Below are 13,326 nucleotides of genomic sequence, written 5' to 3'. Positions count from 1 at the left end.
TTTTAAGTACTTATACGCTGGTTGTACTTCCTGTGTCAAGTATTATCCCGATAAACTGCAGTAGTGCAGTAAACAGACACTTAGCCACATTAAAATCGCCTGCACTGCCTAATTATGATGTGTTAAGGCCTAATTCGTTTGCCGAATGTTCAGCAGACATATTTGACTGCTACGCTAAAAGGGGCGACTATAAAGAACCCTTTGCGAAAAAGGCAAAATATTTCTCTAAAAAGTATAGCGCTCGGTATTTCTTTGTATGTGCTATGTCACCCTTCAGTGACACATTGATATAAGACATATTCAGCGTAAAATACTTATGTAGGCAATTATTAAAATTCCACCTAAAACACGTCAACACACAAGATAATTTTACCTCAAGGCGCGTTTGCGCACAATAAGATATTGTTCAAGAGAGTTCAAAATAAATTACAATAAACCTTATTTAGCAATATTTAAAATGCAACTAATTTAAATTAAAATTAACAGTTACGTAAAGCCTGCATCTTTACTACTGACGTACCTACTGAAATAGTTAATGCGACACAACACATCTAATTGTAACGTATTTCTTACATTGTTGCCTAAATTTTACGTAATGATAATGCAATAACTTTCCTATCTAATAGAAAACTGTAACGTTTAGAAATGCTTTGCGAACCACATGAAATAGCTTTGCGACCCACGAATTTCTGCCTACAGCTCAAAGTATATCAACTTATCAAAAAGTTCCAGCTGCTTTTAAACCTGATTAGATCTTTTTTTTGAAAATCATAGGCGTTATGGGCCATAGGAAACCAATGTTTCAAAAGCATGTTTTTTTATTTGCAATTTGTTCTTTGGTACACTACGAAACGTTTTAATTTAAAGAACTTTGTTTCGCCTAGTTATTTAAGAAAAAGCGCTCATTTTGTACATTTTCAGATCAATTGACAATATTACCATTCTGTTAAGTCCTGTATATGAATCGCTAAAAACAAAGTTGAAACTCGCATCGATTACATGCCATACACTTTCAACTATATTGGAGGTCTGACAAGTGTTGTCCAGCTTGGGCAATACTTTAGCGCCACCGTGTGAGTAGTTTAATCTGAGAATGATTAATAATGAAAAAAATTACAATCTATTAACCGTTTGTGTCATAACAATCAAAAACATTCTCGCTGATAATACCCATGGGCTGTTTCGTCAAGCGCCGAATTGTAAGTTTACTAAGTGTGTATCGTAGCATTCTTTTAAATATTTTCGAAGCTAAAACGAAAAAACAAACAAGCAGCGATTTCTTTTACGTCTAAAATTAAGGTAAATATTCAATTTATACAACAACAAAAAAAACTACTTTTCTAACACTTAAGATTAGTGTAAGTCAGTTAGTCAAGTTATGAAATTTTGCAAAGTTAAGTCACCTAATAAAAGCGACTTAACCTCACTTAATTTCAGATATAAGACATTGCAACACTGAGGAAATGTATAGCATTAGACGGCAATAAACCACGATCACCTGAGACCAATTCATGACTTGGGTGGAAATAAGTGTTTTCATTTTTAATATAAAACTGAGATATTTATCTTTGCACGTAAACCATTTTGCTTGCCTCATGCTGCCTTTTTATTATTTTTTTAGTTCAGGTATTGCCCTAATCGTAGGCCTACGACCGATTCTAATAGATAAACGTTTTATTGTTATGGCAAATGCTTGAAGTTGAGTTGCTCTAAGTATGACTTGACTTGGGCAACTGATGACTTGACTGGTTCTTTATTAGAAAAATGACTTAGATTTAAGGTATTTTACATTGACTTGACTAGGACTTAAGTCATTTTGAAATATGACTTGTTTACAACACTGGGTGAAAGTAAGACGAAATGTTTTGTCGTACTACGTTTTTAATGCACGTGAAGAACCAATCATTTCAGCAAGCAATAAACAAAGACTCAATGATAGAACTTTGGTTAACATGAACGCGAAACTTTAATGGATGACTGCAGCGCTGTTTGTACAGCAGCTGTATGCAAACATTAGGCTTAACAAAGCGCAACCTTTAGGCTGTACGTGGCGCCACGATTTATATGCGATTGTGGCAGTCCATTTACTATAGGCTAAACCTGTCAACAATATGAAGGTTATTTTTGCGGGCCTATGCAAAACTGGAACCAAGTCCAATGCGGCAGCTCTGAGACAGCTGGGTTACACAGTGTACGATTGGCCTGAGCACTTTGAGAATCATGGAGAGGAATGGACGAGAATTATGCTGCACGGAGCGACCACCGACGATTTTCGACGGATGTACGAAAACGTTGACGCTGTGACTGATATTCCAGCCTGTTATTTTTGGGAGGAAATTCTCAAGGCATTTCCCGACGCAAAGGTATTCTAGGCGTTTTAATACAATGAAACAATGAAAGTTACATAATGAACAAATTTAGTACAACTACTGCGCAATATAATCAGTAACGTAGAGTGCATTACCCAAGCTTCATCCTTGATTTTATTTACAGTCACGGTTTTTCATTACAACAAACAAGGTAAAATTCAACAAATCACAGACTGCAAACATCTTCGCTCTATTTAACTTCCTACCAAAACTAGGGGAGGGGGTGGGGTGTACCACAGCCGCTTCGTTCACTTAAATAAACAAGACTAAAGTTGCATTTCTAAACAAGACTGTGGTTGCATTTTTCCAACGAGTACTTTTTTGTAAAAGTCAAAATGTGTTCCTTTTTTCATGATCGTAGGCTCTGTACGATAAATTAATTGGCTCTGAGTCTTATACTCTAAAACTAAAACCTTGACAAATCACATATATTTCAACTTGAGTGATTTGTAAAAAATGCTACACCTATACATTTTAACAATAAATTCGTTAAGGTCGGGTAATTCAAGTGAGTTAGTTTTATAACCTTCGTCTAATGCAAATTTACCTTTTGGGAAAAGCAACCTTCGACTTCTTAGTGCCTAAACCAGTGGTTCTAAACCGGGGTGCCGCGGCACTCTGGGGTGCCATTTTTAACGCTCAAGGGTGACGAGAGATATTCTAAGTTTTTTTAGGATTTCAATTTGTGCTCTATTGTTTTTTTTTTTTGTGTGTAACGATAAATGTGCAAAAACTTAAAACGTTTTTTAAACCGTGTTGCACAGCTAATGTGCTGTTTCAAACTTGTTTATTGCAACGTTACAGTTAACCATTCAGCAAACAATGCGGGCAAGGGTGCCGCGAACTATTTATAATTTCTGTAGGGTACCGCAAGCCAAAAAGGTTGCGAAACACTGGCCTAAACTAAGGCTTTCCAAACTTGGTTTTACTTTGTTAAGATCGTGCTATCAATGCGAGAAGATGAGGACACGTGGGTAAGGAGTATGCAGAAACAAACAGAGGCGGAGAACAAGTGGTATTTTCGGTTGTTTCCCTACTTGTCGCCTACCAGCTACCGAAGACGAAAGAGATCGCAAATCAACGGTAGAATGGCTTAAAAAATAATGATTGTTAATTTAAATAAAGTGACTCAATTTTGAATTGCTCTCACCTATATGTGTTGTTAGCAATTGGCTTTAAATTAACTAAAGGCCTCAGTTTTAAAACTCATATTCGAAATACCTTGAATTCCCTTGGTTATACTTAACACGTATAAAAGACCTATAGGCTACTAGAAGTAATTCACGATGCAGTCCGAGGCATTTCCAATTTAATGAGCAACTTTGTAAAAAACAACTGGACGTTGAAGACAGTAAGATATACTTGCTACGTTGATATTATTTAACCCTCACCATCAAATGGCAATCAAGTCTTTATTTATTACGCTGTTGCTGCGTCCAATGTTTATCTTTGCAGAGCAAAAATAGCTTCTTTTGATTATACAGCCTTATTTGATCTTAATAGTGAACGCAATTTTTGGCTGTAAGTTCAACGAAAGCGTGTTTAGCCTTAAGCCGCTACCGGAGCTTCTAATGAGAAAGACTTACAGAAGGCATAACGCCGATGTGATTCAGGTAAATAATATTAGTTAAGATGTGACGGTATACAGAGCTCTGTTGGTGTTTGTATTAAACCTTGGAGAGCTAAAACATTTAGCTACTTATGCATAGTTGTGTTATGACTTTTAAAACAGTGATTTCAATCACTGTTTTTAAATTATTTGACTTAAGTCTTTTGACAAATGACTTGGGTAGAAATGAAGTGTTTTCGCAGTTTTTGGTAAAAAATGGTTATTGATAATAATATTTGCCCATAAAACAATTTGCTTGCAAAAAGTTACTTTCTGTGTTTTTTTTAATTTGAGGTATTGCTTATAATCGGACGAGTTTACCAATTTTGATAGTTTAACGTTCAATATACCAAGGACTTGAATTAGAACTGACTTGCTCTAATTACGACTTGACTGGGGTTATTTATTCAAAAAGATTAGACTTAAACACAAGTTTTACAAATACTGTAACTTGAATGAGACTTAATGTAAATTATGTGATAATGACTTGTTTGAGGGTACTAGAATGACGTTGGGCCAGAAGGCATTAGCCAAATATGGTTAACTGGGCAGGCCTGTAGAGCCTCATTTATTACGGTAACAAAGGCAGCAGGGGAACACGTTGTTTCATAGGTCAATTAAATTTCACCATTTGCCCTACAAAACTTGCAGAACGCACCGAAGGACAAGCTGCTAATTCACTCGCCGAGAGATGGCTGGAAAAGGTTGTGCGAATTTATCGGCGAAGATGTTCCAGACACACCGTATCCGCACGAAAATGTGGGTGGAGAAGTTATGGAAGAACTTTACTACAAGGATCCGACTTTCCAACGCGTAAAACGCGAAGCGCTGTTCACCGTTAGCGTAGTAACAGCCCTGACACTTTACTTCGGATACAAACTTGCGACTGGTTCAAATCCAATTGAGTTCGCGTTACAATGCTTTCGCAAACCGAGAAATCTGCTCAGTACATTGTTCTAAATCTAAATCATACCTGCGCAGGGTTGCCAGATTGGCCTTTTTTTAAGTCTGTTGGCCTTAGAAATTATGCATTTGGCCTTTTTCTAGATTTGGCCTTAAATTTGGCTTTTTTTAATTTACTCTTCAAAATAAATAATAGATTATATTAACCGAACCGGCGTGGGTCTAAAATCCTACCACAGCGTTGAAACAAATATTAAATCACGCGTAATATTGGGTTAAGGCGCGAGTTAGAGTTTGGGTGTGGGTGGGTCAAGTATTTATATATTCTTTATTTAATGATATTGTTTAACCCACCCTAACCCAAATAATTGCGTTATGGTAAAATTCGAGACAAGCGCCATTTATTGTTGTGGTTATCCAAGTTGACTGCAAGTATTTACTGTAACTGCAGCTGGTGTCAATGTGTTTTAGATTTATACTTTTATCCTTTTACAATGCCTAAGTGGAAGAATAGTTATGAAGTTGGACGAAAATACAATAAAGCTTGGAAAAAATCTTACACGTGGTTAAAATGTGCAGATGACGGGCAAAGTGGATACTGTGTAATGTGCAAAGTGAATATACTGCCAAAGCTTATCAACATTTCTACACATGAAAAAAACAAGAAACACCTAAATAAAATACCAAACTCCTCTCGAAGTTCTCTTACAAAATTTTTCCATAAAGCCTCTGATTCGGAAAAAATAGCAGAAATAGATTTAAATTTAACAATAGCGTGTCATGCATCTATTAGCTCAGTTGATCATATTGGTGAAGTGGTGAAGTATCATGGTGAAAAAAGTATTCTTGGAAATATAAACCTGCATAGAACCAAATGCACCGCAATCATCAAAAATATTATTTCAAAATCACTTAAAACAGAACTTAAAAATGCTAGGAAAAAAGTATGTTTTGCTTGTGGATGAGTCTACAGATATAGCGGTGCAAAAGCCCCTTTGCATAGTTGTGCGATATTACTGCGAAAGAATCCAAACAGCTTTTATGTCTCTTGTTCCTGTTGTTGACACAATGGCACAATGTTTGTTTAAAAAAATAGTAGAGGAAATAACATTATTTGGTCAAACTCTAAAAAATTGTATAGGGTTTGCAAGTGATGGAGCTGCGACCATGGTTGGAGTCAACAATTCAGTTTGGAGCAGGATCAAGAATGAATCACCAAACTGTGTTCGAATGAAATGTATATGCCATTCCTTAAGTCTCTGCATTGAACATGCATTTTCGAAATTTCCATATAATGTTGGATTTATTCTCACTGAAGTGCCATTGTGGTTTTCACATAGTATTCTGAGAAGAGAAGATTTCAAAACACTATTTGAGGTTATGAATACTGCAGAAAGTGAAGGCAGTCAAAGAAAAGCCCCACTTCCATTTCAAAAATTGTCTAAGACTAGATGGTTAGTCAGAGGAAAAGTCCTATATAATATTTTGATGAATTGGGAAGAATTATTAGCTTACTTCAGCAGTTGTGAAGCTAAATTAGGTTTGAATGCCAAGTATAAATGTAGATTATTAAAAGAAATGTTTGCAGATAGAATGAATTATTTATATTTTGTGTTTGCCACTCCAATTGTTCAAGAGTTTGAAATGATAAACTCAATATTCCAACAAACTAATGGTGACCCATATGAACTTTCAAAACAATTGTTTATGCACCATGAGAGCTTATACAGCAGGCTTTATAACAAAGATGAGACTAGTAAAATTTTAAACAATGTTGACTTTGGTTGTAAATTCAATCAAGAAATTAGCACTTACTTGACTAAAGTACCAAATAGCTGCAAAGATATAGAAAAGCAAAAAGTAATGCAGGTTAAAATAAGATGTCAATCTATACTTCAAGAAGCATTAACTCAGGTAGAGAAGAGGCTTCCAGAATCTGCCAACATATTCAAAGGTCTTACATTGCTAAATCCTTGCACAATTCTTAGTCAGACATTAAAAGGAAATTTTGAAGATTTGCCATTTTTGCATCACATGGAAGGTAATATTAGTTTGATTGAATCTCAATACAGAAAAGTCAGTCTTGTTGAATGGTGTGAAGAAAAATATTTTTCAGAAAGTGGCATTCCAAAAGACTCTCTTTCATTCTGGCAAGGTGTGTTTAAACACAATAACTTTAAAGAACTTTCCAAATATGCTTTAACATCTCTGATAACACCTGCAAGTGATGCAGGTGTTGAAAGAATATTTTCACTGGTTACAGCTGTGAAAACAAAGCCTAGAAACAGAACACAAATTCAACTATTGGAAGCTATAATAAGAATTCGTTCTCACCTATTGGATCAAAAAATGTGTTGTAAAGACTTCAAGTGTACTCCAAATATGGTTAAATTGCACAACAGTGAGAATTTGTATATTTCATTAGAAAATGAAGAAACCCACTATTTAGAAGAAATTCTTTAAAAACTAATAATAATACAAGTAAATTTGATAAATATGAATGTGTGTATATTTTATTTTTTTTTCATAGAAACAGGTAATTATCAATTTGGCCTTTTTTTGTATTAATTTGGCCTTAAGACATATTCATAGTCTGGCAACCCTGTACCTGCGACACAACACAAATGAATCATTAGGAATAGTCGTCCAATTGAGTTCGAGTTATTATGCTTTCGCAAACCGAGAAATCTGTGGTGCCTTGTTCTAAAATCTACAGTACACATTCACACCAACAGAAATGAATCATTAAGAAACTGATTTATTGTGTATATCTCCGCCACCCCATCCGTCAGAAATCAGTGCAGTTCTAAGCAAAAAGGTCTACGACAATCAGTGCATTCAAAGGATCAAAAAGTCCGACTTTTAGACTTTGAGGTCTTGGACAATGCACTAATTTGCATTAACAAATGTGCATAAGAAGATTAAGTTTAACAATACTTGACCCAACCAAACCCAAACGCTAACCAGCGCCCTAACCCAAATAATTTGCGATAATTTAATAATTATAACGGTTCTGGTCCCAATACCTCAATTTGTGACGTAATAATCTTAAATACAATGGACGAGAAACCATCCGAGTTTGGGCTTTTTTCCCCAGCATTTAAAGAATTATTAAAATAACGCACATTATTTGGGTTAGGATTCGAGTTAGCGTTAGGGTTTAGGTGGGTCAAGTGTTATTAATCCTATCTCATATTTTTTGTTATCTTTTCTGAACTTTTAATGAATATTTTTCATTTATCTTCGCCGGGAGTTTACCTAAAGGTCCAAATCAGTGCATTGCCAGGACCTCAAGGTCTAAAAGTCTAGACTTTTCTGCCATTGGATGCCCTGATTGTCGTAGACCTTTTTGCTTAGAAATGCACTGATTTCTAACGGATCGGGTGTCTCCGCAGCAATAGGCTACAATGTCGACATAAAGGTGTTATATGGTCCGCCATTGTTTTAAGCGTAAAGATTGATAACTGAAAAGTTGTTAAAATGCGAGGTAAAGCCTCTGTTTGGGGCCCACACCTTCAAATATGAGTGTCACTGTCAATATATAACAGGTAACGTTCTACAGTTAAACCAAAATGCAAAGTGTCGGCAACTTCAAATAATGAAATATAATGTCTCGCATTATAAATTCCCAGAACCAGTAAGCCTAACTTCCGCTAGTGCATGAGTCAGGTTTCCCATAAATCCAGCAAACAGTTGTCAACGCCACGCTCTATATACATTACAACAGCCAACACAGTTCAGGGTTAAACAAACAATGCGTGGTGTTCAGCGCTCTAGGCTAAAGTAGTCCTATATACAATACATATTGATTAGTGTTTGGCGACAAACGATCAGTGTTACTAGTTGATAAAAACGTCCAGCAGCGTTGTTGAGCATTAGGCGAAGCAACCTTATGGTAAAAGTTGCATTTGACTGAAGCGGCCTTTGCAAACTTCAATTGTGAAATCAGACAAATAGGTCAGTCGCTCAAAATAAGCCAATCTGTAAAATGAAAGTTATTTTTGCCGGATTTTGCAAAACTGGTACTAAGTCGATGGCGGCAGCCTTACGAGAATTAGGTTACAGTGTGTACGACTGGCCTGAACACTTTGAACATCACGGCCAGGAATGGAACAACATTGTGTTGCATGGAGCCACTACTGACGACTTTCGTCGAATGTTTGAAAACGTGGACGCAGTGACAGACATTCCCGCCTGCTATTTTTGGGACGAAATACACGAATCCTTTCCTGATGCCAAGGTACATTAGTAACTCTCGTATGTTAAAATAACTTTAGATAACTACAACATGAGCTAAATTAGAAATAGTTAGATAACTACAGCACAATTTGGATAAGCTAAACTTGGAGTATAACTGCTTGTCACGAAGTTTTTTTAATTTGTTCTCCTTTCATAAAAGGAAAAAAATAATTAAAAAATGTAAGTGATTTTTTATCGATATATGTAAGTAATTTCGTACAAACTTGGCTGCAAATCTAAAAAGAAGCCGGGGTGGTAAGGTATTCTACGATGCAAACAATAAGGTTACACTTGGTCTAAACATTTACCTTGTGTATGCCAAGATTGTGTTTACAACGAGAAAAGATGAAGACACTTGGCTAAAGAGCATGGAAAAGCAGCTGGAGGCTGAAAACAAGTGGCATTTTCGATTATTGCCCTACTTATCGCCGTACAGCTATCGAAGACTTCAAAGGTCGCAAAACACTCGTAAGAATAAAGCTTTGTCTAATATGGATTTGGTTCCATATACGTTTCAAACATTTTAATCAGCAACTATAGGGGCGGATCAATGGGACACGATTTCATAGCCTCGTGACACATATGTCTTTCTAAAACCTAGAAAAGAGTGTCATTTTCTTTCATGTCTTTTTCAAACATATCATGAAAGACAAAGGACCCACGGCCTTAAAACGTAGTGATGTTGACTCTCGTCAAATATAAATCTGTAAACATAATCCAGTTAGTGCAATTTTTTTGATAAAGGTCATAATATCGTAAGAATTGTTTTTTTGTCAAAGCTATCAATTACGTACTTCCTCCATGGCTATTCGGCTCTATTTCGGTGCCTTGTTAGTAGTATATGTTAACACATAAATAAATGTAATTTTATCGAACTTCTTTCTTTTTTACCAATGATTATTTATTGCCTAATTTTATTTAACGACTTTGTCATCTTAAACTAAATAACAGCTATATTTTAAAATATTTCGGTAAAATTGAAGAAATGTATTCTAATCAAGTGTCGCTATAGCTGTACCTCTGTTATACTAAAACACCATTTTTGTTTTAGTAACCGCAATCTTCGGATTCAAGTGCAGGCAAAACTTGTTCCAAATTCAGCCAATACCATCACTGCTCTTGAGAATGGCCTACAGAAGGCACAACGCAAACGTGATACAGGTATAATCTTTAGGCCTATATGCCCCGCTTTTAGTCTACAAGTACCCTCTATACCAGGGGACCTCTCATTTACTCATCTCGCCAGTTTTCGTTTTGAGAGATTCTAAAGTCGCCGTAGGCTACTTAACCTGGAAATAAATAGCAATGCAAGTTTCGCCAACGTAGTATATCTGAATGCATTTTATTGCGCTTCACATGAATTCATTGTGGCTTTTAATTATGAACATATAACATTGAGAGTTTAAAGGTATTTTTCACATTAGGCTTACACCATAAATTTGATTATCGATTCAATTTATCGTAAATACTTTTATTACACTTTTTCATTGGTCATAGATTACGTCCTGTGGACTCGAAATACGCACCAAACAAAGAAAACCTTTTTGGAGCGCATTACCGCCATTTTCTTAAATATAACTAGACCCATTCTCATTCGCAGGAAAACCTAGGCCCGACTCTGATCAACAGTTATAGAATTAAGTGTAAAAAAATTAACAACAAGATTGACGATTAAAATTTATTACGACCCGTCGAGAATATTTTGAGTTTAAATTTGGTCCGCCACTGGATGAAGGTTGCTCTCCCCTGCGCTATATTCTTATAGGCTCATATTTTGTGCTGTGAAAAATGTTACTATAGTTTTATTAGTTTACCTTAGCTAATATCAGATAACGAACTACTTGTTGTTACCTGATTTTTAAGTGTGGTGCTTAAGGGCCGGATTAAGGGTAAGCTACTGTAGGCCAAAGGCGTTTACTAGAGAAGAGCCTAATTTTTCAAACCAAGCTACAAAAAGTAATAAAAATACCTACATAAAATTTTTAATTATTTACTGTAAAATACCATAAACATGACATAGTGTCATAGCCTTATAGTGTATAACATTGAATTGAAGGCCGAATTTTCCCAGGGCCCAAGACTATCGCCTTAGTAGCCTAATGGTTAATCCTACTCCACTTGTGCAACTACCAATTGCAGAACGCACCAAAAGACAAGCTGTTGATTCACTCACCAAAGGACGGATGGGAAAGTTTGTGCAAGTTCTTGAACAAAGAAGTTCCTGACAAACCGTATCCGCACAGAAACGTCGGGGGAAACATAATGGAAGAAGCTTACAAAAACGATCCAGATTTCCGACGCATAAAACGTGAAGCGTTGACCACAGTTAGCATTGTGTCTTTGTTGGCGTTTTACGCTGTTTACAAACTAGCAACTGGATCGAATCCAATCATGAAATACTTTTTGCGAAATAGGTGGTGATTTAGGCCTATTCGAATACTTATTCAACGCCAGCTAAACAACAAAAACTATAAAACAGTGTAGGTTTCGTTCATATTACACAAACCTGCAACGTAAAATAAGATAAAATTAGGTTCTTTAACATTTTCCAACTGCGCTTCACAGTTGCAACTTTAAAACAAAAATGAATCTGTTTCTGGTTTCTATTAACAGTCCTAAATAACACGTAATCGTTAACATTATTAGCTACGACAGGAGTAGTCTTACTCGAGTCCCGAACCGGCTGCCATACCTCAGAGGCTCAGACTGCTGTGCACAACGTATACGTCTACCAGATTGTTCTGGATAAACACAGCCCAAACTAAGCGTAACAATAAAAAATATAATTTAAAGTGACCCAAACACTCAAATCCTTTAACAGTAACTTCACTTCCTTGAGTTAATGAACTACGTCATACGTATTTTTTAAAGCATAGGACTGCATAGAGTTAGACTTAATGATTTCATAAGACAATTAAAATCTATATAAAAACTTATTTAGCGCCCACCCTCTACCCCCTGTATAGAGACCACATATTAAAATCCTTATATTAGAGTTAAAAAAATAATTAAATTATATGACATAAAATGGCTTCCTAATTAAACAAGAAACATGATACCAACAAGCACACCGATATCGCAAAACATAGTGTTTTGAGATTTGTTTACAAACATACAATTGCTTGTTGTATAGTTAAATTTTAGAAGTGTAGCCATGTCACATTAAAGACAGCAGAGGAGTTTTATACTAACGGAGAAAAGTAAGTAAATAAAAGATTCAATATCCGGGGGTCGAACCGTTTCACTTTTTTGGTTCAGGTTTGGCTCGGGTTCAAGAATTTCTTCGAAATCCGGTTCAGTTCCGGTTTCGAGCGATTCAAAAGTTAAGCTCCGGTTCGACTAAATTTAATTTCAAAACCGATTTATAAAGTTCCGGTTCAGGAACAATTGTCGCGTTGAGAAATATAGAGAAAAGTTACCACTTGTATTTAATTTTATTTGAACATGACGTAGTAAAAAAACAGCAAAAATAAAAAAAGCAACGTTTTATTCAACGAATATTCTTTTTTTATAAATTTTGGACAGAGCATAACTTGACTGAGTAAAATCTTCAGGGACCGGCTCATTCTTCCAATATAAGAAAAATGGATTGGTTATCATTCTTCGAATTTCAAAGTTGGTAACACATTGTCTGCCAAAGCCTCTTCTTTAATTTATTTACCTGGTAAACCCCTTTCTCTCTTGAACTAATAAATAAAGTAGTATGCCTTTGGCCTTTCATAACAAATAAAATGTACAGCATGGCAATACAATAAATAAAGATAATTTTTTAAATCAGTACTTGTTCAACATTTTTTCTGTATGCAAGCTGCCAAATGATTTAATATCATTAAAATGAAAGAAAAATGTGCTTCACCTGAAATGTTGCATATAGACCTGAGTTTAGGAACCACTGTCGTTAGTCATATGGCGACGCTGCTATTTTTAAATACCTTTTGTAAAAATATAGAAACTTAGTTTACCACATAAAGTTAGTTGAGTAAAACAGAAATTTAATTGCAGTTACTGTGTATAGTGGCAGATTTAACTCCAAAAACTACACGAAGAGATTATATCTAAAAACACAACATGTATAAAATAGTAAAATATATATACTGTATTTACAGGATTAAATATATTTGCTTTATTGTACATGTTTAGGACTAAATTCATCAGTTTAATTGTTTCATAAGTAAAGTAGGAATACTTTAAATCGACTTAGGACAA

The 13,326-nt window shown here is 35.4% G+C and overlaps 2 protein-coding genes and 1 pseudogene across 2 annotated transcripts; all 3 read left to right on the top strand.

Moving 5' to 3' along the window:
* The first annotated feature begins 2,111 nt into the window (after positions 1–2,111).
* On the top strand, positions 2,112–4,938 carry LOC146167020 (uncharacterized). Its single transcript, XM_083385244.1, has 4 exons — positions 2,112–2,363; positions 3,308–3,452; positions 3,873–3,982; positions 4,630–4,938. Exons 1-4 carry the CDS (start codon positions 2,112–2,114, stop codon positions 4,936–4,938), a joined length of 816 nt encoding a protein of 271 aa, XP_083241370.1.
* A 452-nt stretch (positions 4,939–5,390) lies between these two features.
* LOC146167019 (uncharacterized) lies at positions 5,391–7,344 on the top strand (annotated as a pseudogene).
* A 1,525-nt stretch (positions 7,345–8,869) lies between these two features.
* Positions 8,870–11,541, top strand: LOC146167018 (uncharacterized). Its single transcript, XM_083385224.1, has 4 exons — positions 8,870–9,121; positions 9,444–9,588; positions 10,172–10,281; positions 11,260–11,541. The coding sequence occupies exons 1-4, from the start codon at positions 8,870–8,872 to the stop codon at positions 11,539–11,541; spliced, it is 789 nt and encodes a 262-aa protein (XP_083241350.1).
* The last annotated feature ends 1,785 nt before the right edge of the window (positions 11,542–13,326 follow it).

This window comes from Ascidiella aspersa, chromosome 1, assembly GCF_963924565.1.
Source record: "Ascidiella aspersa chromosome 1, kaAscAspe10.2, whole genome shotgun sequence".
Taxonomy (NCBI): Eukaryota; Metazoa; Chordata; class Ascidiacea; order Phlebobranchia; family Ascidiidae; genus Ascidiella; species Ascidiella aspersa.
This window is presented reverse-complemented; position numbering and strand designations above follow the sequence as displayed.

Excerpts from the sequence above, each read along its gene's own strand:
- LOC146167020 (XM_083385244.1), top strand. The coding sequence starts at position 2,112 with ATGAAGGTTATTTTTGCGGGCCTATGCAAAACTGGAACCAAGTCCAAT. Across the intron at positions 3,453-3,872 it reads AAAGAGATCGCAAATCAACG|TGAACGCAATTTTTGGCTGT; the intron begins GTAGAATGGCTT and ends TGATCTTAATAG. Across the intron at positions 3,983-4,629 it reads ATAACGCCGATGTGATTCAG|AACGCACCGAAGGACAAGCT; the intron begins GTAAATAATATT and ends CAAAACTTGCAG.
- LOC146167018 (XM_083385224.1), top strand. The coding sequence starts at position 8,870 with ATGAAAGTTATTTTTGCCGGATTTTGCAAAACTGGTACTAAGTCGATG. Across the intron at positions 9,589-10,171 it reads TCAAAGGTCGCAAAACACTC|TAACCGCAATCTTCGGATTC; the intron begins GTAAGAATAAAG and ends TTTTTGTTTTAG. Across the intron at positions 10,282-11,259 it reads ACAACGCAAACGTGATACAG|AACGCACCAAAAGACAAGCT; the intron begins GTATAATCTTTA and ends TACCAATTGCAG.